This window comes from Nipponia nippon, unplaced genomic scaffold (assembly GCF_047370975.1).
Source record: "Nipponia nippon isolate SJK-2023a ecotype South Korea unplaced genomic scaffold, ASM4737097v1 scaffold_6, whole genome shotgun sequence".
Classification (NCBI taxonomy): Eukaryota; Metazoa; Chordata; class Aves; order Pelecaniformes; family Threskiornithidae; genus Nipponia; species Nipponia nippon.
This window is the reverse complement of record NW_028262380.1, coordinates 44166375-44192782: the sequence shown is the minus strand read 5'-3', so window position 1 is coordinate 44192782 and position 26408 is coordinate 44166375. Positions and strand designations below refer to the sequence as shown.

Below are 26408 nucleotides of genomic sequence, written 5' to 3'. Positions count from 1 at the left end.
AGTCTGGGATCTGGATATAAATGGGTTATTTCTGACTTTTATTTCTTGTCTTCATGAAACGAGGATGAGGAAAAGCAGAGCCCAAATGTGTCTCCTGCTGGTAGGAGGCATTTGAACTAGTTTAGCTTTGAAATTTCCTGTATATTTGTTGCATGAAAAAGGAATGAGATAGATGAGCTCAGTCCTTTTGAAGTACTCTGATGGCTGGCAGGTACTTTCATAGTTGAAGTGAAAAAGCCGATTCTAGAGTTTGCTGAAGAGAGAAAGCTTGTTAAGTGAACTTGATGAGGAACCATCATAAATACACGTCTAAATTATATATCAGCTTTCTCTTCATCAGAAGATCTGTTTTGATGATGGATTAAAAAACTATCTTTGCTCTGTGTGCCAGCCAAAACTGGAGGGATACAGTGAGTGTCTTTGAAATGAAAATTCACTTGGTCACACATAATTATAAATGGAAAATCCCCCCCTCTTGAAAAAGATGAATTGAATCAGTTGTATCCCACATGTGGCATCGCAGAGAACGTATAGAGAGTTACTTGGGTAATCTCTGTACTGCCAGTGTCCTTCATAAAGAATCCCAGGGTACGTTTTGGTCTGGGTTTTTTCCTCGCAGTGAAAGCAAAAACTGGGAGGTGAAAAAAATGTACATGTCTTGTACTCTGCCACAGACTGGCTCAGGACAGTTCATTTTATGTTTGGTTTCTGAGGAATCTCATCTTCAATGCTGAGCTAATGATACCTGCCACTGTAACAAATTCCATAAATGCGAAGTCCTATTCCGTTTTACTAGAGCATGAAAAATGCAATGCAATGTAAAACTAATCTGGTTAATCTGCTTGTATATATAGATGGTTATTTGTTACTTCTAAAATTCTGATGAATTTTAAATCTGCTTTGAACTTCAGAGAGCACTTTTTAACACACACAAAATCAGGGTTTTGTGCATATCACATTTCAGTGTTTCTTGTTCAGTTAAACGGTTTTGATTAGATAAGTAAACTTGTTTTGCTTTACAAATGATTTGTTATGATTTAAAGAATCACCATCATCAATTTTATTAGATAGCACCGTCACTTTGTGCGCAGTAACTCAAACCTAGTAGGCAAAACTCATTCTACTCTCTGGTAAAGCAAGTGGGCTTTACCTGAAATACCGAACTCAGTGCTATACTGTGCGCAGTGTAAGCGCAGGGTGTTGTGGAAAGATCAGCATTGGGATGTGCCAGCAAAGAGCTGTAGGTGGGGACTGGAGGAGCCGAGCAGATGCTTTGCCCACTTCTTGTGGGAGGCTCTGCCAAGTCCTGTAGCTGCAGGGGTGAGAGTGGGCTGTTGGAAACCTGAAGAAGGAATCAAGATCGAGTCACGCAGAACCTTTTTGGTGGAAATAACTGTCTTGAGCATGAGGTAATCCATCTGGAGAATTTCATTTCCAGCACAAAGACATGTAAGATCCTATTTTGAAGTCCAACCGACAGACTTTATGCTGAGTAGAATGCAGATCGCATCTTAATTTGTATGTGTCAAGGCCAGCAGAAACATAGCTGTTCTTTGTGAGCTCTCGCTCTGGGTTTAATGTGCTGTACAGACTTTGTTGTTAACTTTAATTTTAAGCAGTAGTGTTCAAATAATTATGAAAATTTCCAGAAAGAGCTTGAGATCACTCTTGAATCATAGCTGTTAAAAAAATGCATGCATTTTTTTAAAGCAGGAGATTGCCAAAAGAGCCTTAATTTTCTTTTCCTCTTGTGTTCTTCTCGGTGTATTTTCTAGCAGTTAATGACAAGAAAGTGAAAGATTGGATTTTTCACAGGCTTCAGTGTTGACCCATTTCTGCTTTCATGTAAGCCACCTGTGAAACTTGCAGTAGTTTCTCTTTCAGCAAGGTTAGATCAATGCTACATCTTAGTAAATGTTGCTCTAGAATTATGTAAGGCCTATCCAATGATTTAGAAACTAATACTGCATTGCAGTTCTATCTTTCAGTGCTGTTTTAACAGAAGTCGTGGAGACAACATTTCTATTGAAATGATGTTGAAGCAGGTTGCAGACATTTAGTTTAGAGGCTGTTAGAAATCTAAATTTTCTAATTCTTTCACTTTCCAATCTCACCTCCTCATTTATTTTCTTCTTTCCCTCTCTTACTTTTTCATATTCAAAGGAGAAACCCATTTTATAATCCTTGGTTTTCCATGTAGTTCATCTCCAGAGAATTTCTTTCTCTTTGAACTACTAACAAAAATGTGGAGCATAAGAAAACCTTCAAACACATTTAATGAATGAATTTCTTGCCAGCAGGGGTTCTGAGATTTTCCATGCCATTTATCTACAAGGGAAGTTTACTTGTTGCCATATTAAAAATGACAAGCAACTGTAAGTAATCAAAAGCACTAAGTCTGTTATTGCAGGAACGCTGCTGACTTTTCTGTAAGAAATACAGGAAAGCAGAAGAAGGACTCTAGTTTGTAAGCACATTTGAGGCTGATTTGCAAAACAGTTCATTAAGCACTTAAACTTTCCAGTAGTTAATTTTTTTCTTCCATATGGTTTGCACTTCCATGAGTGAAATACTGTACATTTTAAGGTTAACTGCTTGACATTAGACCATGACTAGTGGCATGACATTACCTTGACTCATAGTCTCATAGTATATATAATTAGTAGGTGCTAAACTTTCTGTCCCTACATTTTAGAAAATTACTGTCTTTACTGTACAAATAGAGCCTGACCGGAAAATGGCAGTGGTTAGCCATCTTTAATTGGACGACCTGACTAATATTAATGATGTACATGCTGTTCCTAGGAAACTGCAGAAGACCTTAGCTGACAGTAACTGCAGAAGTGAATGGTGACATTTCACAATGTTTGTCAGGCACGAGAAAGGCACGACATTTTAAAATACTTTTTCCTCAATCGTTTATCAGGTTATAATGTACCACGCAGTCAATCTAAGAGGGATGTAAAAGCCTTCTAAAAGCCATAATGATGTGATGACTTAGGTTTCACCAGAGATACTGAGATATTTATAAACTTGATTGCTGCATTTCGTTTCTTATGACTTGCCCTGAAAGATGTTAGTATCCACCCATTCATTTGTTATCACAAACCTCTGTATCTGGGCTGAAATTACGTTTAAGCATTTATAAATGTCATGCTCACATTGTTACACAAGGCATACTTTTGCTATTGTGAATGAGAGATTATAGTTTGAAAAGATATTGTCAGAAAATGAAAAAAATTAAATAATTTAAAATATTCAAGCAATAGAAATATTCCTTTGTGTTTGTCATATCTTGCACCATGGGAATCCATTAAAACAATTTTACTTTTTTTGTAGGGGTCAAATAAATGAGAAGAAACAGTTATATTTCTTCATGCTTCTTCTCCCTTCAAGCTACCTCCAGTTCTCTGCAGTGGAACAGGAGCGTGTCTACTGATTTGGAGAAACTATTTAAAAGTTCATCATCAAATTGAGATTTACAGAATCTTTTCATAAATAAAATAATTCTGTGAAGCAATTACAGTTACAGAATCCTATGAAGGGTGATTAAGGTCTGCATTAAATGGCTCCAGAAGGATTAATGGGAAGAGCAGCTCTTCCTCTAGCTCAGTAGCATGCTAGCAAGAGGTGACCAAAGACTGTTTTCCCCATGGGGTGGGCTGTTTTCCAAAGAAGCCTGAAGCTTTTGGAGATGGTGTGGCAGGAGATAGTCAATGAATAAACCAGGGAACCCATAAAATGAGGAGTGCTGGCTTAAGGACCGGACAGCTCGGCATTTGAGTTATCTGTGTTAGCCCATTGGGTGGAGGAGAAGCAGCTCATTCCTTTGGGAGCTATAGTGGGCCTGGGATGCTGGCTGTATTGCAGAGTCATTCAGTAAAACTCAGGCAGCTGGGTTTGCTTAACTCAGCCAACAGAGCAATGGCCTCAGCTAGTAGTCTGCCTTCCAGCTTGGACTTCATTGGCCTAGAGAAAAAGATGATTAGGAAAGGATTTAGGTAAAAGTGGCTCCAAAAAAAGGTTTCCAGAAGGTACTCCCTGAGTTGCAGTTTTTAGTCTAACATGAAAGGCTGAAATGCAAATGCAAATTAAGGGCTTCATTAACTTCAAAGTCGTATCAGCAGATAGTAGCCTGTGGAAGCTCCCTCGGCTTTTTGGGCACTGTGATGATAACTAATGACTTTAGCAACATCGTCGCATTTTCCAGAATAGAGTCTCTGACTTTGCCTGTGATGGGCATGGACAACTAATGAGCGAACTGCTAATTCCCCTGCAGTTGGCTTGTAGCATTAATTTATTTCCGCAGAAATAAACAGTAAAAGTCAAGTTTGTTTCCTTTGGAGTAGCTGCAAAGTTTAGATATGAGAAGGACCCGTTTTTTCCATTGTTCTTTTAGATGTAAATTACACTGTTGAAATGATGAAGAGTTTTCCTAAAATTGTCAGATGCAGTCTGAAATTCAATATCTTCTGATATTGAGCATAAACCCAGTATTTCTTTGGTTGCTGTGCCCAGAGGTAAGTAAACAGGCAGTGCTGGGGAGCTAGCAAAGAACAGGTCCCATGTGTGTGGACCGCACAGCCTTGTTCTCCACAGCCAGAGAATCAATAGGAGATGGATTTCTTTGCTTCAGAGAAAGGTGTAAGAAAATGCCCAGGGAGCTAAAATAGCAACACAAAGTTAAGTTTTGAAGCATGGCTGTTATTGAGCTCTCTGTTATCTTTCCCTTTTAATTCTTTTTCATTTGCTTTTAGATCAGTTTTTAACTCTTGGTTTGCTAGCAAAACTTGGAGTTCTGCTGACACCTCGCTGCCAATAAGATTCTTTGAATACTGGTTTCACACTTTGTGTTATAAGTAATGTTATTTTTCTTTATCAGTCTAAAAATGGTCATTGTTCCCTTTCACTGAAAATCACTCTCTTGTACTGTGGTGTAGGGAAGTGCTGTTTTCCAGACCAGTTCCTCCATGCCATAATGGTTGGTATATTTGACTTCCCCTATTATTCTGCCTAAGGAAATGGGGCTGATCTCTTAAATCACTTTTCATAGGAAAGACTTTCCATATTTCCAGTGACTCTCTTTACCTTTTCCTGAACTCTTTTTAGCTTTTAATGCTCATTTGAGATGGGTCATTACCACTGAAGATATGCTGTAGCTGAGCCTGTACTCTCGGTTTACTGTAGACTCTGTGCCTGTTTTCACAAACCCTTCTAAACACTGTTAAGAATTCTTTGGGGAGAGGGTCAAGCAGTACCGTACGGGTAACATATGGTTCTGTTTCTTCATTTGAACCAGACCTGTAAAATTCTCATGGGAGAGAAAGGTAGGTGATTAATGCACAGGGAATCAGGAGAAATGATTTCTCCTTCAGGCTTCCTTAGTGATGTCCTAGGGAAAACCACAAATGCAAAATGCAACCATATTCATATTTATTGCAGTAACAAATTTGCCTGTTGGCTTGTGAAGCACTTTTCCCATATGTAACACGCACATGCATGAGTATTCTAATTACGAGACTGTGCTGTGCAGTGCTGCCTATTTTATTAAATAGTATCCATCTGTTTTAATGGGATTGGTTTCATTGCATGGTCAGGATGATTAGACCTCTTGCATTCCCTGGTATTAACAGATAAGAAAAAACAGTAAATAGGAGCTCAGTGCTAAAAGAGGAAATGGAGGTTTTTGGCATTGTGTCTATCGGATAAAATGAAGCTATTTCACTGAAACTGGAAAACTTTTTAACCTATCTGACAAAAAATTTTGGGACAAATCCATATGTACAAAAACATCTTAGCTGGAAGGAAAGAAGTCGCAGTATTAATAGCCCTCTGTCTGCTAATATCACTGGATTAAGGTTAACAAGCAGAGACTGAGGAGTCATAAGTAGATATGGCTGTGTGCTTGATTAGCAGTTATTTAGGTCTCATTTGTGTAACACTCTCTCTGGCTTGAATTTGCCCCTGTGATAGTGCTAAAGGCTATTGCAAAGTGTGTTCAAAGACTATTCAGAGCATATAATCAGAATGTTTGATTAAAGCTGTTACAGCAGAAGAACTGCATTTAAAAAGGAAAAGGATAAGAAAAAAGGGCTTCAACCTAGAAAACAGCACATTCTTCATTTTACTTCCAGGACAATCCTTTTAATCTCATTTGGGTATTTACATTACACTAAAACCTCTCTGGAATTAGGGCCCAAAATGTAGTCTTTTAAAAGGTAAATCCTTCACAGCTATAAGACCTATCTTGTATGTTTTTCATGTCTAGGGTCATGAGAATGCAACTAATGAGCAACTGGGAATATTGGACTGCTCATTTATATATTGAATATATATATGAGTATATATAGAATATGTATTGAATACGTATTATACATTGAATATTATATATGAGTATACAATATATATTAAATCAACATTGAATATATACATAATACTGGACTGTTTATTGGAATGTTAGATGGCAATGATTAATTTTATGAGTTAGGTTATTGCACTTGCTTCATAAAGTCTGAGCTGGCTATCCAAAGCAACTGCTGAATAAGATTTTTCAGATCACTAGGATCAACAACTGTTGCTTTGGTAAAAGAAGTGCAGTTTAATGCATGTGTAGTGTGATAAACTTAACCTAATCTTGAAGAGAACATTAAAGATAAGAAGCTCTATTAGTGTCTGTTTATATATTTAAAAACTACCTAATCAAGACACCCTTTTGTAGTATTGAAGGATTAATTGCATTAGATCTCAACAGTAGTAATGTTAATGGCTGTGCTTAGCATTTATTTTGGCATACTCTGTTATCCTTTGATATTCTTTCTCTGCCTTTGGCAAACAGCTGAATATAAATTACTATTTGTTTAGCCAGAGTTTAGAAAAAAAACTAAATCCACTTTTCTGAAGGAGGCTTGTAGCTTCCTGGGGGGTACTGTGACCAGTTGTAGTTATAGTGATAGGCACATCTCAGCTGTGCTGTGTGATCCAGTCCATGGGTGATTTTTATGTGTTGTTCTAAGACATTTTCTTCCTTTTTCTTGCAGGAGAACCGGAATTTAAATATGTTGGGAATATGCACGGGAATGAAGCTGTTGGAAGGGAGTTGCTCATCTTCTTGGCTCAATACTTGTGTAATGAATACCAGAAAGGAAATGAAACTATTATCAACTTGATCCATAGCACACGTATCCATATCATGCCATCTTTGAACCCAGATGGCTTTGAGAAGGCAGCATCCCAGGTTTTATACTTTTTATATTTATACATATATAAGAATAGTTACCAATGTCTATATCAACCTTAGGATCATAATGGCACTTGGACTAGTGGTTTTACAGATAAATGAACTCTTGGTGGTGATTGTTGAATGGAACAACATAACTGAAGTATTTCCTAATAGTACAGTAGGCTTGTTCTGTTTAACAAGGAGGATTTTATGCTTGGGTTTCCAACAAATAGCCATCTCTCTTGTAGTTGATGTCATTATATTTTAATATATAGTAATGTTTATGTTTCATGCATGTTCTTTCATCTAAGTTCACTGACCAAACTGCTTCCTAAACAAGGAACTTCTAGTAATACATGATATTTCAAAAGTGGTAGAAAAGGGAAAGTTGGTATTTCCTTTAAGAATATTCTCATGTAAATGCACTTACGTGAATTATTCACATTCATCAGAGCTTGATCCCAAAACAGGCAAACTTTGTGAGCCATCTTTTTAATATGAATAACCTTGATTCTGAATTTCAGGCATGAGATACTTTAATTAGGCTATTAGTCAAGAAAGTTTAGCATGTATTTTAGAATGATGACTCAGTCAAGAAACATGTAATGTGTTAATACATAATTAGTAAACAGAGGCCAAGTAGGATGCTGTTATATACAGCTTCTGGTATGTATTATGTTCTCAACAAAAATAGGATTTTTCTTGCTTTACAAGGTGTATTAATTTTTTAAATTAATAGGGAAATGTTGAATCTTTTTATGTGATTGTTTATTATTAAATAAGTCAAACCTTATTAAGATCTTGATTAAACGGATTCTCATGAAGTCTTTAAAAAACCCAAACCTCAGAGAACTCTTTTAAACCATATTCGGTCGTATGTCTCCCTCTCGTGGCAATGAAGCAGAAGCTGGCCTCCAATTGGTGCAGTGTTTTACTTGTTTGAAATCTGTCTGTAGAGATTTTGTATTAATATAATTTGAAACTTTTGCTCCTTAGTCAAAGTACACTTGCTTTTACAGCACTGTCTTACAAATTACATACGATTTATAATACAATTTGTTTTAGTGTCACTGTTATTCTAATTTAGAAGTATCTTGCTCCTGTACACAGTGTGTGACAGTAGATTCAATATACCCCAAGATTAAAACCAGTAATCAAACTAAACCTACTTTATAGAGTACTGAAATCTTAGAGAGACAAGCTAGGGAAAACTATGTGCTCTGAAGGCATTTCGTTAATGCAACCCAAAACCTATTTTAGGGAATCAGCTAAAAGAAAAGATTTTTGCAAAAATTCTCACTGCATCTTTATTCAGTGTCACCATTGCAGTGAACGAAGCTGACAGACACTATAAAAATAAAAATCTTAGGTAAATAAAAATTAAGGTCCTTCTTTACCTTGAAGCTATTTAGAGGAACTTTGAAACAAGTGCAAATGTTCCTTCTGGCTGGCTGATAAATCTCCAGCTGCTCTGAGGCTCACTAAATTGAGGTCTGTAATTCATGAGCATAGGCATGAAGCAATGGGGAAAAGCCAGGTCTCGGGGGAAGACTCAGAAGGCACTGGAAAATCTGATGCTGCTGGTAAATTTGCCCATCCTTAGTCCAGATCTGCCACTATGAGAATGATCCTCTCCTCCGAGACCCTCAGTGCAATAGATGTTGGTTTTGTTCCCACAGAGCTCTAGGAAGAAATAGAAATGACTCAGCTTTTGGTGCTTCAGAAGTTTTTACTCCTGCAAGATCCCTTCTTATTCTCAAGAACATGAGAAGTAAACCCATGATTTAAATTTGCATGGCTAAATATGCCCATATAAAGCTTGATATGTAATCTCCTGAATCTACTCATCTCCCTTCTCTTTCTGTTCCCTGTCCTCATTCAGCCCGGTGAACTTAAAGACTGGTTTGTTGGTCGAAGTAATGCCCAAGGGATAGATCTAAACCGAAATTTCCCTGATCTTGATAGAATAGTCTATGTTAATGAGAAAGAAGGTGGCCCAAACAACCATCTGCTGAAAAACATGAAAAAAGCTGTGGACCAGAATCCTAAGGCAAGTAGGCGCTTAATATCGGGTCACTTACATGCCCATCTCTTCCCTTTAATGCAAGCAGACATAGCAACCTCTAAGAGCTGTGTGTATGGTCTTTACGATTCACGTTCTTATAAATATTTTTTTCATTTTGTTAAATTTATCTGTCTGATGCTTCCTGAAGTTTTTCTCAAAATGACTTGCTGTAGTAGAACCTTTTGATCCATGTTGCTTAATCCTTAGACAATTCCTCACTCAAAACATGTTTTATTTTTAAGGCCAGAGATTTTGTCACCTTCTCCCTTGATTTGAAGCTATTCTTGCAGATATTCTGCATTTTTACCATTGCCAGAAATTCACTTCTGTATTGTGCTTAATTGCATTGCTGCCTAGATAGCTATTCTCGCATATAACACATGCATTTTTGTGAAGCTTAAGCCTTAAATATACAGGCGTATATCTGGAGGGATTTTTATCTTCTTGTGTTTACCCCCAGAGGAGGTTCTAGAAAATATAGTGTTGTGACTGCAATCCCATAGGATTGTGGCCTTAATAGCCATATTCTGTCTTCAAATTCAAATTATTAAATGAAGTAATTTTACTTTCCGTGCAGAGAATAGACTGCATCCTACCAACATTTACTTTGATTTAGTTTATTTTCCTTTATTTAAAATTTGGTAGGCTTTTTTTTAGTCATAATGGGAAGAAGTAAAATATTGAGATTGCTTTATGCGTGATCTCATTCTGAACTAATTTACACCAGTTTTAGACTTATATTAATCTACTTAATATAATTATAAATCTGATGTGAAGGACTGATTCAGTTCTCTCTGCAGCCAAAATAAAATTGCTGTTCATTTAAATGTCTTGCACAATATATGTGATAATAATTAAGCCCACTATATATAATTGAATAAGTTTCTATGTTGAATTATCAGTTTGTAACTGCTTGTAATGCTATTTTGTTGTAGCTTGCTCCTGAAACAAAAGGTGTCATTCACTGGATTATGGATATTCCCTTTGTGCTTTCTGCCAATCTTCATGGAGGAGACCTCGTTGCAAACTATCCTTATGATGAGACTCGGAGTGGTATGTAAGAGAAGTTAACATGAAATAGTAGGAGATAGAAATTACATTCTGTACTTATTTCACTGCTACTTAAGGTCCACTTGGTAAACATCATGTCATTGCATTGTAATGACTTATTTTAGCATGTTAATCACATGTTTAAAGCTAGTCACTGTATGTCCATGTTTTCTAGTTTTGAAGATGATAATTTTTTCAGTAGAGTTACATCACAAAAATTATGTAATACCTGAGGGAATCATAGTCCCTCAGATATTTTAATTGAGGCAACTTAGCTCTTAAATCAGCTGGGGCTGTTTGTACGCTGTTAACTGAAGTGAGAGAGATGTGTCTAGGCTGCCTGTATGATCTAAAATTTCTCTACTTGCACCTTTAAAAAATTATTTTCTGAAAGCATTAGTGTGCTGACAGAAACAACTGTCATTGTTTCCACTTTCTCAATATTGGTCCTATATAAAAAGGATCGCATTGTGGCAGAGATGTTATCATTTAGCACACAGCAATATTAGTTTGTTTTTTCTGCTACTAAGGGATGTGCACATGACTGAAATGGTCATGATATGATGGTATTGTTTGTGATTGTCTTCCTTCAGTCTACTTTCTCACAGTTTAATTGCAAATCCTTTTAATATCAGACTGTAAAACTCTTTAGGGAGAGACCTTTGTCTATGTACTGTGTGTTCTAAGAAAATATTTAAAGCCTACAATAGCTTAGATTTTGTGGTGCACTTTTAAATTAATATTTTCAAAAATATTAAGACTGGTATGAATAGTCACCTCAATAATGGGGCAACCTGGTACAGGCAGTTGATGAAGTATTGGGGAAATGTTAATGTTATTAAGATAATGCTATATTAGTTTTTGATGCTGTAGGACACTTACCCATGTACAGAGAATTTCCAGGCACAGTCCTGCTGTGCAGTGCTGGTAATGTAGGTTGTGAGCCTGGTCGGTAGGACTGCCCTTTTAATAATCCTTGTTCCTGGACTTTTTTTCCTCCCTAGGCAGTGCTCATGAATACAGCTCCTGCCCCGATGATGCTGTTTTTCAAAGCCTGGCTCGCAGTTATTCTTCTTTCAATCCTGCTATGTCTGATCCAAACAGACCACCATGTCGTAAAAATGACGATGACAGCAGCTTTGTGGATGGAACAACTAATGGTGGTGCATGGTACAGCGTCCCGGGAGGTGAGCTCCACTGCATGGGGCTTCAGTGTCACTGGTGGTTATTTTAAGCTTAGTTTTCACTGATTTAATTACAGACTGGAATACCACCAGGTTATCCGCAACTGTTGTTGTGGTTAAGGCTAAATCAAAGGCTGAACACTCACCACAGTATATCTATAAAATCCCATAAAGGTCATTGTGATGCCTATTAAAATATTCTTCTTTTATTGCTTTTTCTGCAGTGTTTATTCAGTCAGGGTTCAGGTCGTTGCAAATTTAGTAGTTCTACAGTAAGTGAGCAATTGCTATGATATCATGAGAGCTTAAATATTTGTTTTGTTTTGTTTTTTTTTTAAAGAGTAAAAAAATCCCCTAACAAACCCTGAGGAGAGAGAGCAGGCTACTGACTGTTCATTTTAACCTCAATAATGAAAGCATCCAACCTTGAAAGAAGTGGAGAGGCCTGATTTTGCAATGTTATTGACAATGTCAGTTTGGCCTTTGATTTTCATGGGAACAAAATCCAGCTGTGAAGATACTTGCGTCTCCGTACTTTGTGGGTTAATTAGTGCCTGATTCCTGCCCAGGCAGTGTTCCCCTAGACTTTGGTGGAGCCTTTTGTGCTAAGAGGAACAGCAGAGCTACTATGACCACTTCAACACTAATTTTCCAGGAGAAGTCTAGAAGAGTAGCCTGAAATAATGAAACATTTCATTCCTTTTTACTAAGAATTTTGATATGTCATTTTCTTTATAAACTGAGGCAAAAAGGTGTTGGGATATTTAAATCTTTGAGTCTTCTTTGTCTGCTAAACTCAGACAAAACTTTGGAGTGAAACTGAGCTCGGCATTTCTGAGCTAGAAACTCAGCTCGCGTTGGAGTGACTTGCCTGAGCATTGGCTTTCTTTATTTGTACCACATAACTTTGAACGCATGTACCAGTTTTATTGTTTGCTTTCCTCTTAATATTCAATTACAGGCTCTGAATGAATTTTAAATTTTTTACCTGGAATAAGTAGGAATCTCTCAAAGCATTTGACAGCATAGATGGTAGCCTAACTCTGCTCCTGTTGCAGTAAAGAGGGTATTAGAAGAGGAAAATAATTAAGCTCAGGTGAAGAAATTAGAAACAGAACAATGACTGGTAGTGCTCACACAGCCAGCAATCACCTGCTTATTCTTAGAGCTGTTATCTCCAGTCTTCACAGAGGCAGCATGTTTCCTCTGCTGTGGTACCACAGGTACCAGGGACTGGGTGTAAGGTAAAATGTTGACATTTCTAAATATGACTGAAAAGCAAAAATTTCCCTTTGTGTGAAGCTTTCCACAGACTTTAAATTGGAACCATTAAAACACCCTTGACAAAACAGAGTTTGCATAATTTGAAAAAAAATAAATATAACAAAATATTGAGAGGTTTAATAGTTAAATTTTGTTTCAATTCAGTCCAAAAATTATCTTAATGAAATATTAAGTATTAACTATAAAAAAGTGGGCATATTTAACTTCAGCTTTTTTTTCCTTAGGAAAATGCTATAAAAAAACCAGTCTTTCCATTGTTTTGATGAAATGCTTTGGTTCTGACTACACTGCACATGCCAAAGGCACATTTTTCCATTGGAAAAACTTGTTGGAAAGTTTGAATTATTTCCTTCTTTTGGATCTTATTTTAAGTTAGACTGCAAATTCCCCAAATGAGCCCTTTCTTTTTCTCATGTATTTGTGCAGAAGTTAATAGACAGGAATCAGTTCTAACCAGGTTCTATGATCCTAATATGGTGCAGCTAATAGAAAATATGGAGATGACAATGTAGTTTGGACCATACAGCATGAATCTGTTTTTTTTTCCAAGCGTAGAAATCAACTGGCAAGCTGTGACTTTTGAACAAAACCTCCATGGTAAGGTTTGTCACAGGCTGACTTAAAAAACCAAAAATAATTCAGCGAAAACAGTTCTGTTTTTTTTCATGTCTAGTGCTAAGGAAAATAACTAAACATTGCTTAGTTCAAGTGAAAATTTTCTTGGAAGCTTTAGTCTGAAAAGCTCTTTCTGGAAACTGAAATGTGGTGTGCAAGTTATCTGTTGTATCAGTGACCTTTTGCTGTCCATATGATAATGCACTCAAAGTTAGCAGTGATGTAAGCTATTGAAAAGCCATTTGTATTGCTTTAGGAAAAGTATTTCATTGTATATCCTTACCAGAGTTCAGAATTTATCAAGAGAAACTCTCCGAAGACCTTGTCTGCATGGCATCTGCTCTGGTTCGGAGCTAAGGTGGTGCTTCTCTGCCTTTTGCACCTTTGGGTTGCTGTAGGCTGTTCTGGGTCCTGCAAGGGGACATGAGAGTAGCTCAGTGTCCGGGGGCACCTGCAGGTTAGGCTCGCGTCCCTGTGTGATCTCCCTGGGTTGAATGGAGGCAAAATAAAAGAGGACTTGCCACGAGTTTGTAGAGAAAGGAGGAGAACTGGAGCAACGTGACTGAGAATAGAGGTAGAAAATAGGTGAGACTAGGTACTGGAGCTGTGTTTGGTGTAGAACGGAGTGCATGGCTTTAGCAGAGCAGTGGTGAGGGAAGGAAAAAGGAGAGAGTGGAGGACAGCTGAGCTAGATGAGAGAGGCTATGCTCTCCTAGATGCTGCCTTTGACAATACCTCATCAGACCAAGAGCTCTGACCTAGGAAGGGCTGATTTTTTCTTTCTAATAAATTACTAAAGTTGCTGTTGCCCTATAGAGCTTATTATGGTGGCCCCAGTTGTGCTGCATCAATTTCTTTGCCCGTATCATTCGCCCACAGGAACTTCTACCTTCTGTAAAAGACAGTACTGCATGGTGGGCCAGCAGCAGTCTTCATTGGTTCCTCAGCATGCAGGGATAATATATGGGTGGCTCTCTTGTGTGAGTATAGGTTGCTTTTGCATATGTTTTTCTGAATACCTGGGTTCTTTCAGTAGGAAGGTTGAATGTCTGGTGGCAGAAAAGTCTGGTAGCAGCCCTTGTCTCAAGCTGGAAGTAAGGATGAACCCTCCATTGCATTCATGTTCTGTCCTTTAGCATCTTTGTGCTAAATCTGAGACTATGATACCTGTTACACTTGTTTTGTATTAGTTGTCATCGGTAATTAGTTGATCCTTGTAGGTTTTTCAGAGAGCAGCAAGCAAAGGCAAAGGGGTCATTCTTCTGGGTTCAGGAAAGGCCCTTTTAGCCACCAGATCCTTGGGAAAAACAAGCCTGTACATAAAATCCATGCTATTTTTAACACCGGTCTTCTCCCTATCGGCATGTAATTAATGATTTCACTTATGCACAAGAAAGCCAAATTAAATTTACACAGACAGCTTTAATTTTGGCATTTCCTTAGCTGTTGAGTGCATAACTTTTCAACATCACTAATGGTTTTTTAATGTACCTTTTGTGTGGAGTATCTATTTGGAAATACAAATGAGAAGAACAGATAGCAATGAATTACTAGCTAGGCACATGCCTGTTCTGCTTGTTCTGTCATTACAGAGTCACCTGAGTCTAATCAGATTTGTGTCATTACAAAAATAGCATTTCAAAGCAGCTTACAAATTGCTGTATTATTAGGCTATTGTTTAAGTGTTGTTTTATTTTCAGATACTCTCAAATCACTCTTCACAATTAATTAGTTCCTAACTTGAGTTACCTTTCATGTTACCAGTTTTGGAAGCAATGTTAGGTAAATTTTTTTAGGATTTTATGAGACGTGTAGGAGGCCCATGTTCTCCTTATTACGCACAAGGCTCAAGCTCATCCTATTCTGCTAAAAGTTACTGTCTTTATAGGTGTAGACGCTGAACTAGTGCTGTAGCTTGCAATTCAAAGTCTAAATAATTCTGATGCCTGGATGACAAAGGCCCACCCTGCGCTCCACTGTCTTTGTGAAGGTTGGAGTTCCTTTTTTAAAAGCTGAAGAAATTGATTTTGTCCCATATTCTAAGCTTATTTATGCGAGTACTAACAAAGAGACACTGTAGTCCCTCAGGACAGTAGAGCAGTGCAACAGAGGAGTGTTTGTGTTGCTCAGTTTCAAAGAAAAGTCCTACACATGGTCAGCAGTGAAGGGCATGAATCTCAGTTATATCTGAGGTCTGCTAAGCCTTTCTGATCTTCAGAGAGTGGTCCCTGTTAAAGTATAGGAAAGTTAGTTTTGTGCTATCCTTTGTTAAAATGAGAGGCTATGGGAGTGTGGTGGTGTGAATGCATGTGATGTATGTCATGTGCATAACAAGAAGGCATAAGGCAGTTAGAGAGCTTGATCAGTGCCAGCAAAGTTGCCGCAATGTTGAACAAATCTTTTGAAATGTATTGATTTCTTGGATATCGCACTCAATTGCCATATTGAACAGGCAGGTAAAGAGTGCAAATTGTATGTAGCTGGCCTGATGCTCTCCAGATTACAGATGTGGTAGGCCACAATTTAGATCTAGGCTGTCTTCACCCCATTGTCCATCCCAGAGATTCAGATCATCACCTGCAGCTTAGTGATGCAAGATGAATTTTTTCAGGAGCAACACATAAAAACTACGGCCCAGGCCAGGATCTGGGAAACAAACTATAGGATATGGCCACTGCACAAAACTGGAAAACATATTGCTTCTTTATTGTGCCCTTGAGAAACTTGGGCATCCCTGAGTATCACCTTGCTTTGGGAGGTGGGGGGGAGGGAGAAACTGCCAGAGAATTGGAGCAATAACGGTCAAGAGTTGTTGGCACTACAGTAAAATTACATCATGCCCTTCAGCTTCCAGTTCTTCTCTTCATAGATTCTTTCTTGTAGAAGAAAGGCAAAAATCAACAAAACCAACATTATCTAGTGTCTGGAACAGATGTCTGGCAGTCAGCACAGCTGTCAGGATTTTACTCATAACTCTGCTGCTCTCTCACTGTGTACTGCTGAATGGTCCATCTTGCATTCTGCCTGGTGGGCCATCAGAGCCATCCCTCCCAGGACCACCTTTGCCTTCTGTGTCCTCATTTTTCAGCCATCTAAAAAAGGCTTAGAAATAAAAATGTTCTTTTAGGAGTCTGAAAAGTCCCTGTTCCTATCAGTAGTTAGGAGTCTCATTGCCTGGTTGGCAGAAAATAGATTCATCCTAATGTGCTGGCAAAATCCCACCTGACTCAATCTGTTCGCTGCCCTCAGTGTTCTCTTTTGTATATGACATCAGCTCTCTGGACATTTCTGGGTCAGTGCACAACACTGATGCTTCTGTAAAGAAACTTCATTAGGTCTCATATGTAGCTTGCATGGAGGAACATAGGGCTGAATGAATCAGCTGTGTTCGAAGGACTTTTAAATCCCTCACTGACCTCCATGGGGATGCTCAAAATGCTTGGTAGCCTTTTTCTTTTCAGTCCTCTGAGAATCATCTGACTCTGCTAGCTAGATAGACTGGGAAGACAAGTGCTAATTCTACATCAGCTTCTGCAAAGAATATATTTATAACCCTCCTGGGGGCAGCCACAGTCCCTCTCCAGCTGGTTGATCCAGTTACAAAACTGGAAACCGCTTCGGTTACCAGTTGACTGATTTGAGAAAATAGCCGATATTTCCATGTAGTAAGAGAAGGGGCTCAGAAGTATAAAAGAGTACATCTTTCCCATCAAATTTTTATTCCTAGTGGTGATGCTACTGTATATATTTTTAAATTCCTATGGTTAAAGTTGCATTAATAATGATGTTTCTCTTAATGTATTAATTATTTATTTTGCAGAGGCATTGAGTCGGTTCCCTATCCATGGAAAAATTTCCATGTAAAGAATTTTCTGTAAAATGTTACTGAGTTGAAACCTATTTTTTCAGAAAAAAAACCCCACGTTTTTGACCAGTCTTTATAAGCCTCTTTTTCAGAGGCACTTTGTCATGTTTCATTTGCTTTATAATTAATTGTCATTCTTCTCGGTTTACAAAGTGATCACCTTTTACTTTCATCTGGAAATATTTTAGCCATAATCAGAAATAATATTCTGTTCCTGAAGAGAAAAAAAAGTAATTTATATGTCAACTATCCAAAAACATGTGTCAGGTAGGGGTATGCAGGCCAGGTGGAACGTCAGGTAGAATTATACAGGCCAGGTGTTAAGTCTTTTCTAAACTTTCTGTGGGAAGAAAATGTTCTTGGGAATTAATTGTCTTGTTGGTTTTTCTAATTTAATACCTCTGATTTCAGAAGTAAGCTGATTAAATAGAACTGCACCGACTGTATTCTTTTCTTAACAGCCCCAGCATCTCACATGCCCCCCTTTATTTACTTCAGAACAATGCAAAATGCATCACTCTCTTCTGGCATTGCAGGAATGCAGGATTTCAATTACCTCAGCAGCAACTGCTTTGAAATCACAGTGGAGCTTAGCTGTGAAAAATTCCCACCTGAAGAAACTCTGAAGGGCTACTGGGAGGACAACAAGAACTCCCTTATCAATTACATCGAGCAGGTAACAAAAAAGAGGATGGCAAAACTCTAGTTATTGTACACAAAACTTCTAAACCTTGTGCTGTGTGAACATCTAATTCAAAATTTCATACTAATCCCCTTGGTGCTCCATAATTCTTATATGTCTCTAAGGTGGTAAGTCCTGCGTGAGCTTTCTAAATATGTGGAAGAAGAGAGGAAAAGAAAGAAAATGTTACAGTATGGAATTCATTTCACCTTACTTAAGCTGTTACAGACATTTAATTTAAATGATTTGTGTTGGCTTCCTCAGTGAAAAGAAATACACATCACCAGAGTGTATATAATTCATTCCCCCAGCACTGATGTGTATACTAAGAGAGATGGATTGCCCTCTACAGATAGCAAAGCGTGCCTACAGATGTGGGATGAATCACTCTGGGTGTACAGGGAGCCTAGATAGCTGGATTAGACTGGAACTGCCTGGAAGTTCACTGTAACGTCAAGGGACATCTCGAATCCTGGGTTTGTAGATATTTCACTGCTCTCTGATTGCATGAGCTGCTGATATTAAATGTAGAGCTGTCAATGTGATCATTCCATTAAAAATGATATGAAATCTGGTTAGAAGTGTAAAGCGTAATAATGGTTTTAGTTACTCTTGTGCTAATGGGTTAGAAGTTAAGACTTCTGAAATAGATCTGTATGTGTGTGAGTTTGGGGTTTTTTTGGGTTTTGTTGTTGTTGTGGGTTTTTTTAATCATTTCATGCCACTGTAACAGGCTGCACTGAAATGGTGGTTCCAAGCTGCGTGGGAGTTTTGACTCTCTGAAACCTGGCTATTGTAGTTAAAGATCACAAATATATCTGATATCATTAACGGCTGCACACCTGGGACTGAAAAATCAGAAACATACTTTGTTAGCAGTGCTGGCCAAGTAATACATTCATTTCTTTAAGAATTGATTTGTGGAGAAACGCTTTAGTTAGCCAGAAATCTGAAATATTTGGATATATGAAATGTTTGTTATACAGTTCTGTTAGTAAGTTGCATGTGGGCTGAGGAAAAAGCTCTATCTGCACTGCAGGTTTTTACCCATTTATGATGGGATCCATCTCAAATTGTTCAGCTTCTTTGCGCATGGGTTAATTTTCTCTGACTCATGGAAAACTATGGTGTCACTGCATTTTCATATTACTAATGTGTAAGAGATTATTTTGCCAACTTCCTCTGCTCCTGTGGAGCTGCTGGCTTTATGCTTGAAGTTCCCATGGTCTATCTGGCATTGGTTTTTATCCTCTTACAGGATGAGAGGTCCAGCTCTATGCTCCAGCTCCCCCATGATTGCTGAGGACAGTACAAATATGTACTTTCTGCTTTTCTAAGCCAATCTGTGTCAGGCTTCTCCCACAGTGTAAACTAGAGGAATCTGGTGAACTAAATTATAGCAGCTGAGTACACCATATAGGTTCGTAAAGGGAACATCAAAATCTCAAAATAAAATTTGTGATCCACAAGTCTTTTCAAATATCACAGAATCAGAGAGAAGCCTGAACTCAACACTTCCCCACTTAATTTCCAGGCTCCCAATGAGATGCATCTCTGCACAGGTTCAAAACATCCCCATCTCCCTAGTGCTGAGAGCTCCCTATCTCAGGCTAGGTAGTTGGTCCTCAGCCTCTTGCCTCTGAGGAGTTCAGTCTGCTTTCAGACCATGCTTAATAAATACCAGCAGGACTGGTCTCTCCACACACTGCAGTCAAATCAGTTCTTTAATTTCATATAAGATGGGAACAGACAGATTAGGTACTGCTGATGCTATTGCCTGGAGTATGTTGCCTAAGAGGCAAGAAGGAACTAGGGCATGACCAACCATCATCTTTCTCTCACAGGCCATGTGGGGAGTGTTGTGACTATATGTAGTCCCAACTCAAAGACCTGGATGTTTTGGGTGCATAATAGAGAGCTCAAGCACCTCACACAGGGATTGCCCATCAAAGTTCAAGTGCCTGCATTTAACTGGGGGTTCATTAATCCCCAGTGACAAAGACTTTCAAGTCAGTGTTCACATATGTTATGATTTGCTGCATATTTCTGACAAATGCTTGCATTGCCCAGAGAAATTGGTATAACTACCAGCTGAATTATTTTTCCTCTTCACTGTTTGTTCCATTATGATCTCAGTAATTACCCTTGATAGTTGTCGGCATGTAGACTGTGGGATCCATAACATGCATTGTTAGATATATCAATAGATATTTCACTGATGAAAATGCTAGCTTTTCTTAAGAATTTTCCAGGGATTTCCCATGTGTTGCTGACTTTATTTATTTATTTTAGATTCATCGAGGAGTGAAGGGGTTTGTTAAAGATCTTCAGGGCAATCCAATAGCAAATGCTACAATTTCTGTGGAGGGGATAAGCCATGACATTACATCAGGTGAGTGTTGTTCCTCAGGAAAACAGAAAGTGCTGGAATACACTGCTACTCCCTCTGCTTGGCAACCTGGAGCCATTTCAGATCTTATTAGCTGAAGCTTTAAGGGAACAAAATTTTGAAGCTGGGAAAACATGTTGTGCCTCAAGAAGCTTGTTGCCTGCATCATGAACCTTTCTCTTGTATTTTGCTCTCAAAGTAGCTGGAGACTGGTTGTTGGGACTTCCTGGATCTCTGGCATGGATTGGTTCCGGCAGCCTTTGGTTATTCATGCTTAGTTTGTCTTCTGATTTCTGGTGCAAGTAGTGTTTCACAACTCTGCCAGGATTTAAAGTCCTGTTGGCAGTGCCATTTTGAGCTTGAAGACTACATTGTAGTCCAAAACTGTTATATTACTTCTGATGCAATCATACCTTTTGGTATGTAAATTTTTGACAGATTTTCAGTTTCCATAACTTGAACGGCATATTTTTTTTTTGTTCGTACAGATACTAATTAGAAAAACAATAATAAAATGCCAATGCTTTATGTATGAGCTAACATTATGGCCATTTTCTCAATGATTTGTCTCACTATATTGTTACAGAGATGCAGAATGCTATGAAACAGGACTGGTAGACCCTGCAGCTGGCTTTGATTTGTATTTGTTCTCACATCACTTGCAAAGAGAACAGCATTTCTGCCAAGCAGGAGAACAGTCTATGATAACATTAGCCACCTTCTTTCACTGTATATAAGAAGGCAAAAAGTATAGAGGCTGGACATAAATTTTCAGGAATAATAAAAAGGGAATAAGCTGTGCAAAGAGATACTTTGAGGTATGAGGGTGATGCATACGATACTACAGCTCATGCTTCTACAATACAAAAAAGCATGTAATCATGAATCCTCTCACATCATTGTGCGTGTATAAGGCTGGAAGTCATGTATTGTCAAAACAGTGAGGAAAACAAGTACTTGAATTTTATCACATTCAAAAAGAAGGGTAAATATTCTTTGACTTTTTTTTCCCCCACTCCTTTGTTCGTGAGTTAAAATTCAGCTTTGTTCCAGTGCCAGGAATTAGAATAGATCATTATTGTAGCGCTGCAGCAGTAATTTTTTTCCTTTCTGTTTTATGAAGAGAAAAGTCTGTGAACAACTGGGCTGACTACTGACATTTTTTGACCGTGTGAATTGCAGACATTTAAGTAATATTTCCCTCAGTGCGCTGTGTAGCTGCAGATGTGCTGAAAAAGCATTTAAGGAACTGGCAGTAAGAGCATGGCCAAGTGCTTTAAATGGCACTGCTAACTGACCTTTAGAATAGCCTTGCAATGTTTTCTAAAATTCTGCGTGGAGATAGAGAAATTCAGAGTATTACCCTGTGACAAATTAGATGATTGCCTACTTCTTCTGCAGGGAGGATCTGATTCTTTGTGAAAATGGGAGAGGGTCATTTCTAGAGAAGAGGACTATGCATTTTTATTCTGTGACTGAAAAAGATGGTCTGCAGTAACACTCAGTGCAGTAGGAGCCTTTCTTTGACCTGAGTGGCTCAAACTTTCATTTCTTTGTTTAGCTGAACAGAAGAAAAAAGCCCCAGACATTGCCTGGATACTGAAACATGTAGATAATGATGCTTCAGAGGTGATTCACATGGAATATTCGAGGAGATGATAATTTATAGCTTTTTCAGCAAGATAAATTGAGAAAGGTGGTCCTATTTATTTACATTTGATGGCAATAAAATTTATTTAAATTTGGATTTTCAGAATACTGAGGAACATTAAAAATCCACATTGCATTGCCAACTGAAACTCAGACACTTAACAGGAGCTGCACTTTAGCCAGGGGTGCTTCTGAAGTAGAATAATGTCCCAGATTGTCCTTTTCTTCAGTGTGCTGGAGAGCCTTCAGCCTCAGCAGGCAAAATCTTTCATGGAGGCTACAGCACAACTTCAGAGTTTAAATCTGTGTTTTGGTTACCTGAAGAGAAGAAAATCTGTAATGATGTATTTATACAGCTCTTACAGAAGAATCCTTTCAGACAGACAAAAGGAAAGGGCTGACAGGAATACAAAAGATGCTGGCAAGGTATACGGTCCCTTCTCCTTAGCTGCATAATTCAGTTTATACGTATTTATTTGGATTTTTTTTTTCTTCTTCTCTACAGCCAAGGATGGTGATTACTGGAGATTGCTTGTGCCTGGAAATTACAAACTTACAGCCTCAGCACCAGGCTATCTAGCAATAACTAAAAAAGTGGCTGTGCCCTTTAGCCCTGCAGTTGTGGTAAGTGCTCACGTGTATGTTGATTTATAGAATCATAGAATCATAGAATTGTCAAGGTTGGAAAAGACCCTTAAGACCACTGAGTCCAACCGTCAACCTATCACTGCCAAGTCCATCTATACCATGTCTTCAAGCACCGTATCTATCCGTTCTTTAAATACTTCCAGGGATGGAGACTCAACCACTTCCCTGGGCAGCCTGTTCCAATGCTTGACCACCCTCTTGGTGAAGAAGTTTTTCCTAATATCTAACCTAAACTTCCCTGGCGCAGCTTGAGGCCATTTCCTCTCGTTCTATCACTTGTTACTAGGGAGAAGAGACCGACCCCCACCTCGCTACAACCTCCTTTCAGGTAGTTGTAGAGAGCAATAAGGTCTCCCCTCAGCCTCCTCTTCTCCAGACTAAACAACCCCAGCTCCCTCAGCCGCTCCTCACAAGACTTGTGCTCTAGACCCTTCACCAACTTCGTTGCCCTTCTCTGGACACGCTCCAGCACCTCGATGTCCTTCTTGTAGTGAGGGGCCCAAAACTGAACACAGTACTCGAGGTGCGGCCTCACCAGTGCCGAACACAGAGGCACCATCACCTCCCTGGTCCTGCTGGCCACACTATTCTTGATACATATCATCTATTATATATATAAAAAAAAGCATCTTACCTTTTTTCCTTCATGGTATACATGTAAGCAGGAGATGATTTTTCATGATGTTTCAGAATATGCTGATTTAGAAGACTGACTGGAAATCTAATCTTCTAGTACTCACTGCAGAAGCAACTGAGAGTAATCTCATTGTAAATTCATAATCTCCTGTTGGTCCTATTTAAAATGAAAAGACACAGTGAGGGGTAATATTGAGATACTTATACTTTTTTTTTTTATTGGTTGATGTGTGAATAGCCAATCAGAAGATTACAGAATATCTTTAAATAGTGCAACATAAAAAGTAAGAGATGTTGAGGTTTTCATTGAGACTTGATGTTTTTAATCTAAATTGTCAAGTGACTACGTGCATAGGTTAAAAGCAGTGTTCAGCTCTGTGCAGAAAGATAGTGATAGAGCTCTGCTTTGTGTAGATACCCAACATGTATGGTGAATAAGACCTAGGCTGCATCTAAGAGTTCAGAAGCATTTTTAATTCATCCTCTGTACAGGTGTGGATTCCACTCTTAACAATTAAAATAAATGCTTATTTCTCTAGCATGTATCATATGTTAGGATATACTACAGTAACACTTCGTATCTACACTAATGAGCCATGTGTCAGAGAAGCTCTCTGGATCTTCTTCATGGTATAAAATTGAACATGTGTTTTGATATGCTGGGTGTCTGCATTGCTAGGTGTTAGACAGCAATACACTGATGATACTTTCTATTATATGCTAGAAGATTTCTGTCGCTGGCTATTATTCAATTTTAATTTCATGGGCCTGTATTTTTTTAAGTGTTTAGACAGTCAAAGAATGGACAGATGTCTGGTTTCTTTTGGAAATTTTGCTTGCCTATGTGCATTTTTTAGTGATATTTATTGTACTGATATGCTAGTATTGTACATATTTAAATGAGCCCTGAGAGACTTTGAAATAAACCTAGCCTAAAATGGAAGGTACCTCCCTAAGCCCCATGTCTGTGTTAAACAACTTCTTTCAATAAGTTCTTTCTTATTCTTTCTTACTCTTCTTTCTTAAAAGCCTACACTTTTCTCTCTCTACAGATCTTACTGATGTTTTTGATTGTTTCTCTTACTTAGGTTGATTTTGAACTGGAGTCATTGTCTGAAAGAAAAGAAGAGGAGAAAGAAGAGTTGATGGAATGGTGGAAGATGATGTCAGAAACACTAAATTTTTAAATGAAGATTTTGGCTTTACAGCTTTTAATCTATTATATGTTGACTTAGTATAATGTACTGTGGCAAGTCCATATATTCTAGATTTTGTGCACTTCACAATAATTAACTTTGAATTTTTCAGTCATCTTTTGATTAATATGATTATAAATAACTACTAGCCTCCTAGCTAGATAAATAAGTTATTAATTTTTTTTCATATTGTTATAGAAAATTTACTCTTATATACAAATCAGAAAACAATGAGTGAATGTCTCTGCAGCCTATATGGAAGTACAATCTGTTGTGTATTACTTGCAAGTTCAGAATATGTAGGTTAACTCTTAATTTTAAAAAAGAAATGTGCTGTAGTCAATTCCCAATACTGCCAGAAATATTTGACAGTGCATAGTAATAGACAGTGCTCTTTACTGAGTTCTATAATGGATGTTATTGAAAAGATTTATGATAACAGTGTGTGGTGTAATAATGTTTTACAAGGATTAAAATTCAGTATAACATTTTCTATGTCTCTGGTGTTGGGGCTATTTAAATATGTAAGAAACAGAAACTGATGTCATTTTAGTAAGCGGAAGGAATCTGTGTAAGGTCTTTTATTAAAGATGGCATGGAATGAATTCAGGAAATAGCAGAGCTTTATTCCTTAAACTGTTCATGATCTTTCAAGATCAGGTTTTAGTTATTTCTCATTACTTATTAATCAAATTAAAAATTGTGAATGGGTGAAGAAGAGCTTGTGCATCTTATTAATATACTGCTTGTGTTTGTTTTACAGCAAGAAAAAAAAATCGTTTCAGGTGATGTCTGTTTTAATTAGATAACTACCTTTTCAGCAATCTTTACATGTGTCAGTGGTGTCTAGATAATCAGCCAAAAGTTCATGTGTTCACTGAAAGCTACCAAAACATTACAGTTTAGACAATGAACTGGAAGTCTACTGAGGACATGCATTTAGTCTTACAAGCCAAGAATCGTTTTGTTTCCAACTTTGTTTCTTCTGCTGGTTAGTCTTATCTAAAGCTAGAAGCAGGACAGATAAATGAAAATTTTTTCAGTGTGGTTTAATTTTACCAAAATACTTGAAGATGATACAAAGAGCAACTTTGATTTAAAAAGATCCTTCTTCCTCCCATTTTTTTAGTATACTTGAATTAACTTGCTTTAGTATTTTGTCTAAGACGAGTGAAATTTGCGGAGTCAGAGAATACATATGAACAGTAGTGGGTGCAAGTTTGGTATAATTCTTCTGAAACCACAGCTGGTATGCTACTTGATAGCAGCTAAGCATCTCATCTGTTTGAAAGCTTACACACTATTGCTGGTCTATTTTAATTCAAGATCAGATGTTCGATATAGATTTCCTTCCCCTGTTTTTTTAGTATCACTGTCTGTGTTTTGATTAGCATATTATTTTAGTTGATACTGTAGAAGTTCAGTACCGTTCAGAACCAACCAACAATGCACTATCATGCTCCTGCAGTAAGTGAAAAATCACATGTTCAGGAGTAGGATCCAAATTTACCTCCTTTGGGTATTTAAAAGCTACTGAAAATACTGTTTTTTGAGAATTTGAAATTCTTTAATAAAAATAGCACTTGATCCTTTAAAGTAACAGGCTTAAGGTTTGACACACATTGATAGATTGAACAGCAATAAAAAGGCATAAACTTTCTCTGATCAAGGATTTTCTGTGTAACCTGTAGCTCATTTGGGTAGTAGATATTTAATTCCAAACTTCAGGGGAACTTCCCTGGCTGTAAGTTGTTAAGCAGTGATGAACTTTGAATCTCCATTGCGATGAGGAACCCCTGTGGCAAATGAAGAATTATATGTGAACGTGTCTTCATAACAACTTGTGGCTAGCTGTGCACAAGAGCGTGCGTAAAGGGTGCCCAGTTACACCAACTCAGATGTTTATGACAATTTGAAAGGCTAAG

The 26408-nt window shown here is 37.9% G+C and overlaps 1 protein-coding gene across 1 annotated transcript in view; it reads left to right on the top strand.

The window, feature by feature from the left end:
- The window catches only part of CPE (carboxypeptidase E), a 57550-nt gene extending 32462 nt beyond the window's left edge, over window positions 1–25088 (top strand). The window contains exons 2-9 of the mRNA XM_087737375.1: window positions 7038–7234; window positions 9102–9269; window positions 10220–10337; window positions 11339–11521; window positions 17819–17958; window positions 20257–20356; window positions 22509–22627; window positions 24376–25088. Coding sequence (XP_087593501.1) covers window positions 7038–7234; window positions 9102–9269; window positions 10220–10337; window positions 11339–11521; window positions 17819–17958; window positions 20257–20356; window positions 22509–22627; window positions 24376–24474 — 1124 coding nt within the window. The 3' untranslated portion in view covers window positions 24475–25088. The remainder of the gene's footprint in view (window positions 1–7037; window positions 7235–9101; window positions 9270–10219; window positions 10338–11338; window positions 11522–17818; window positions 17959–20256; window positions 20357–22508; window positions 22628–24375) is intronic.
- The last annotated feature ends 1320 nt before the right edge of the window (window positions 25089–26408 follow it).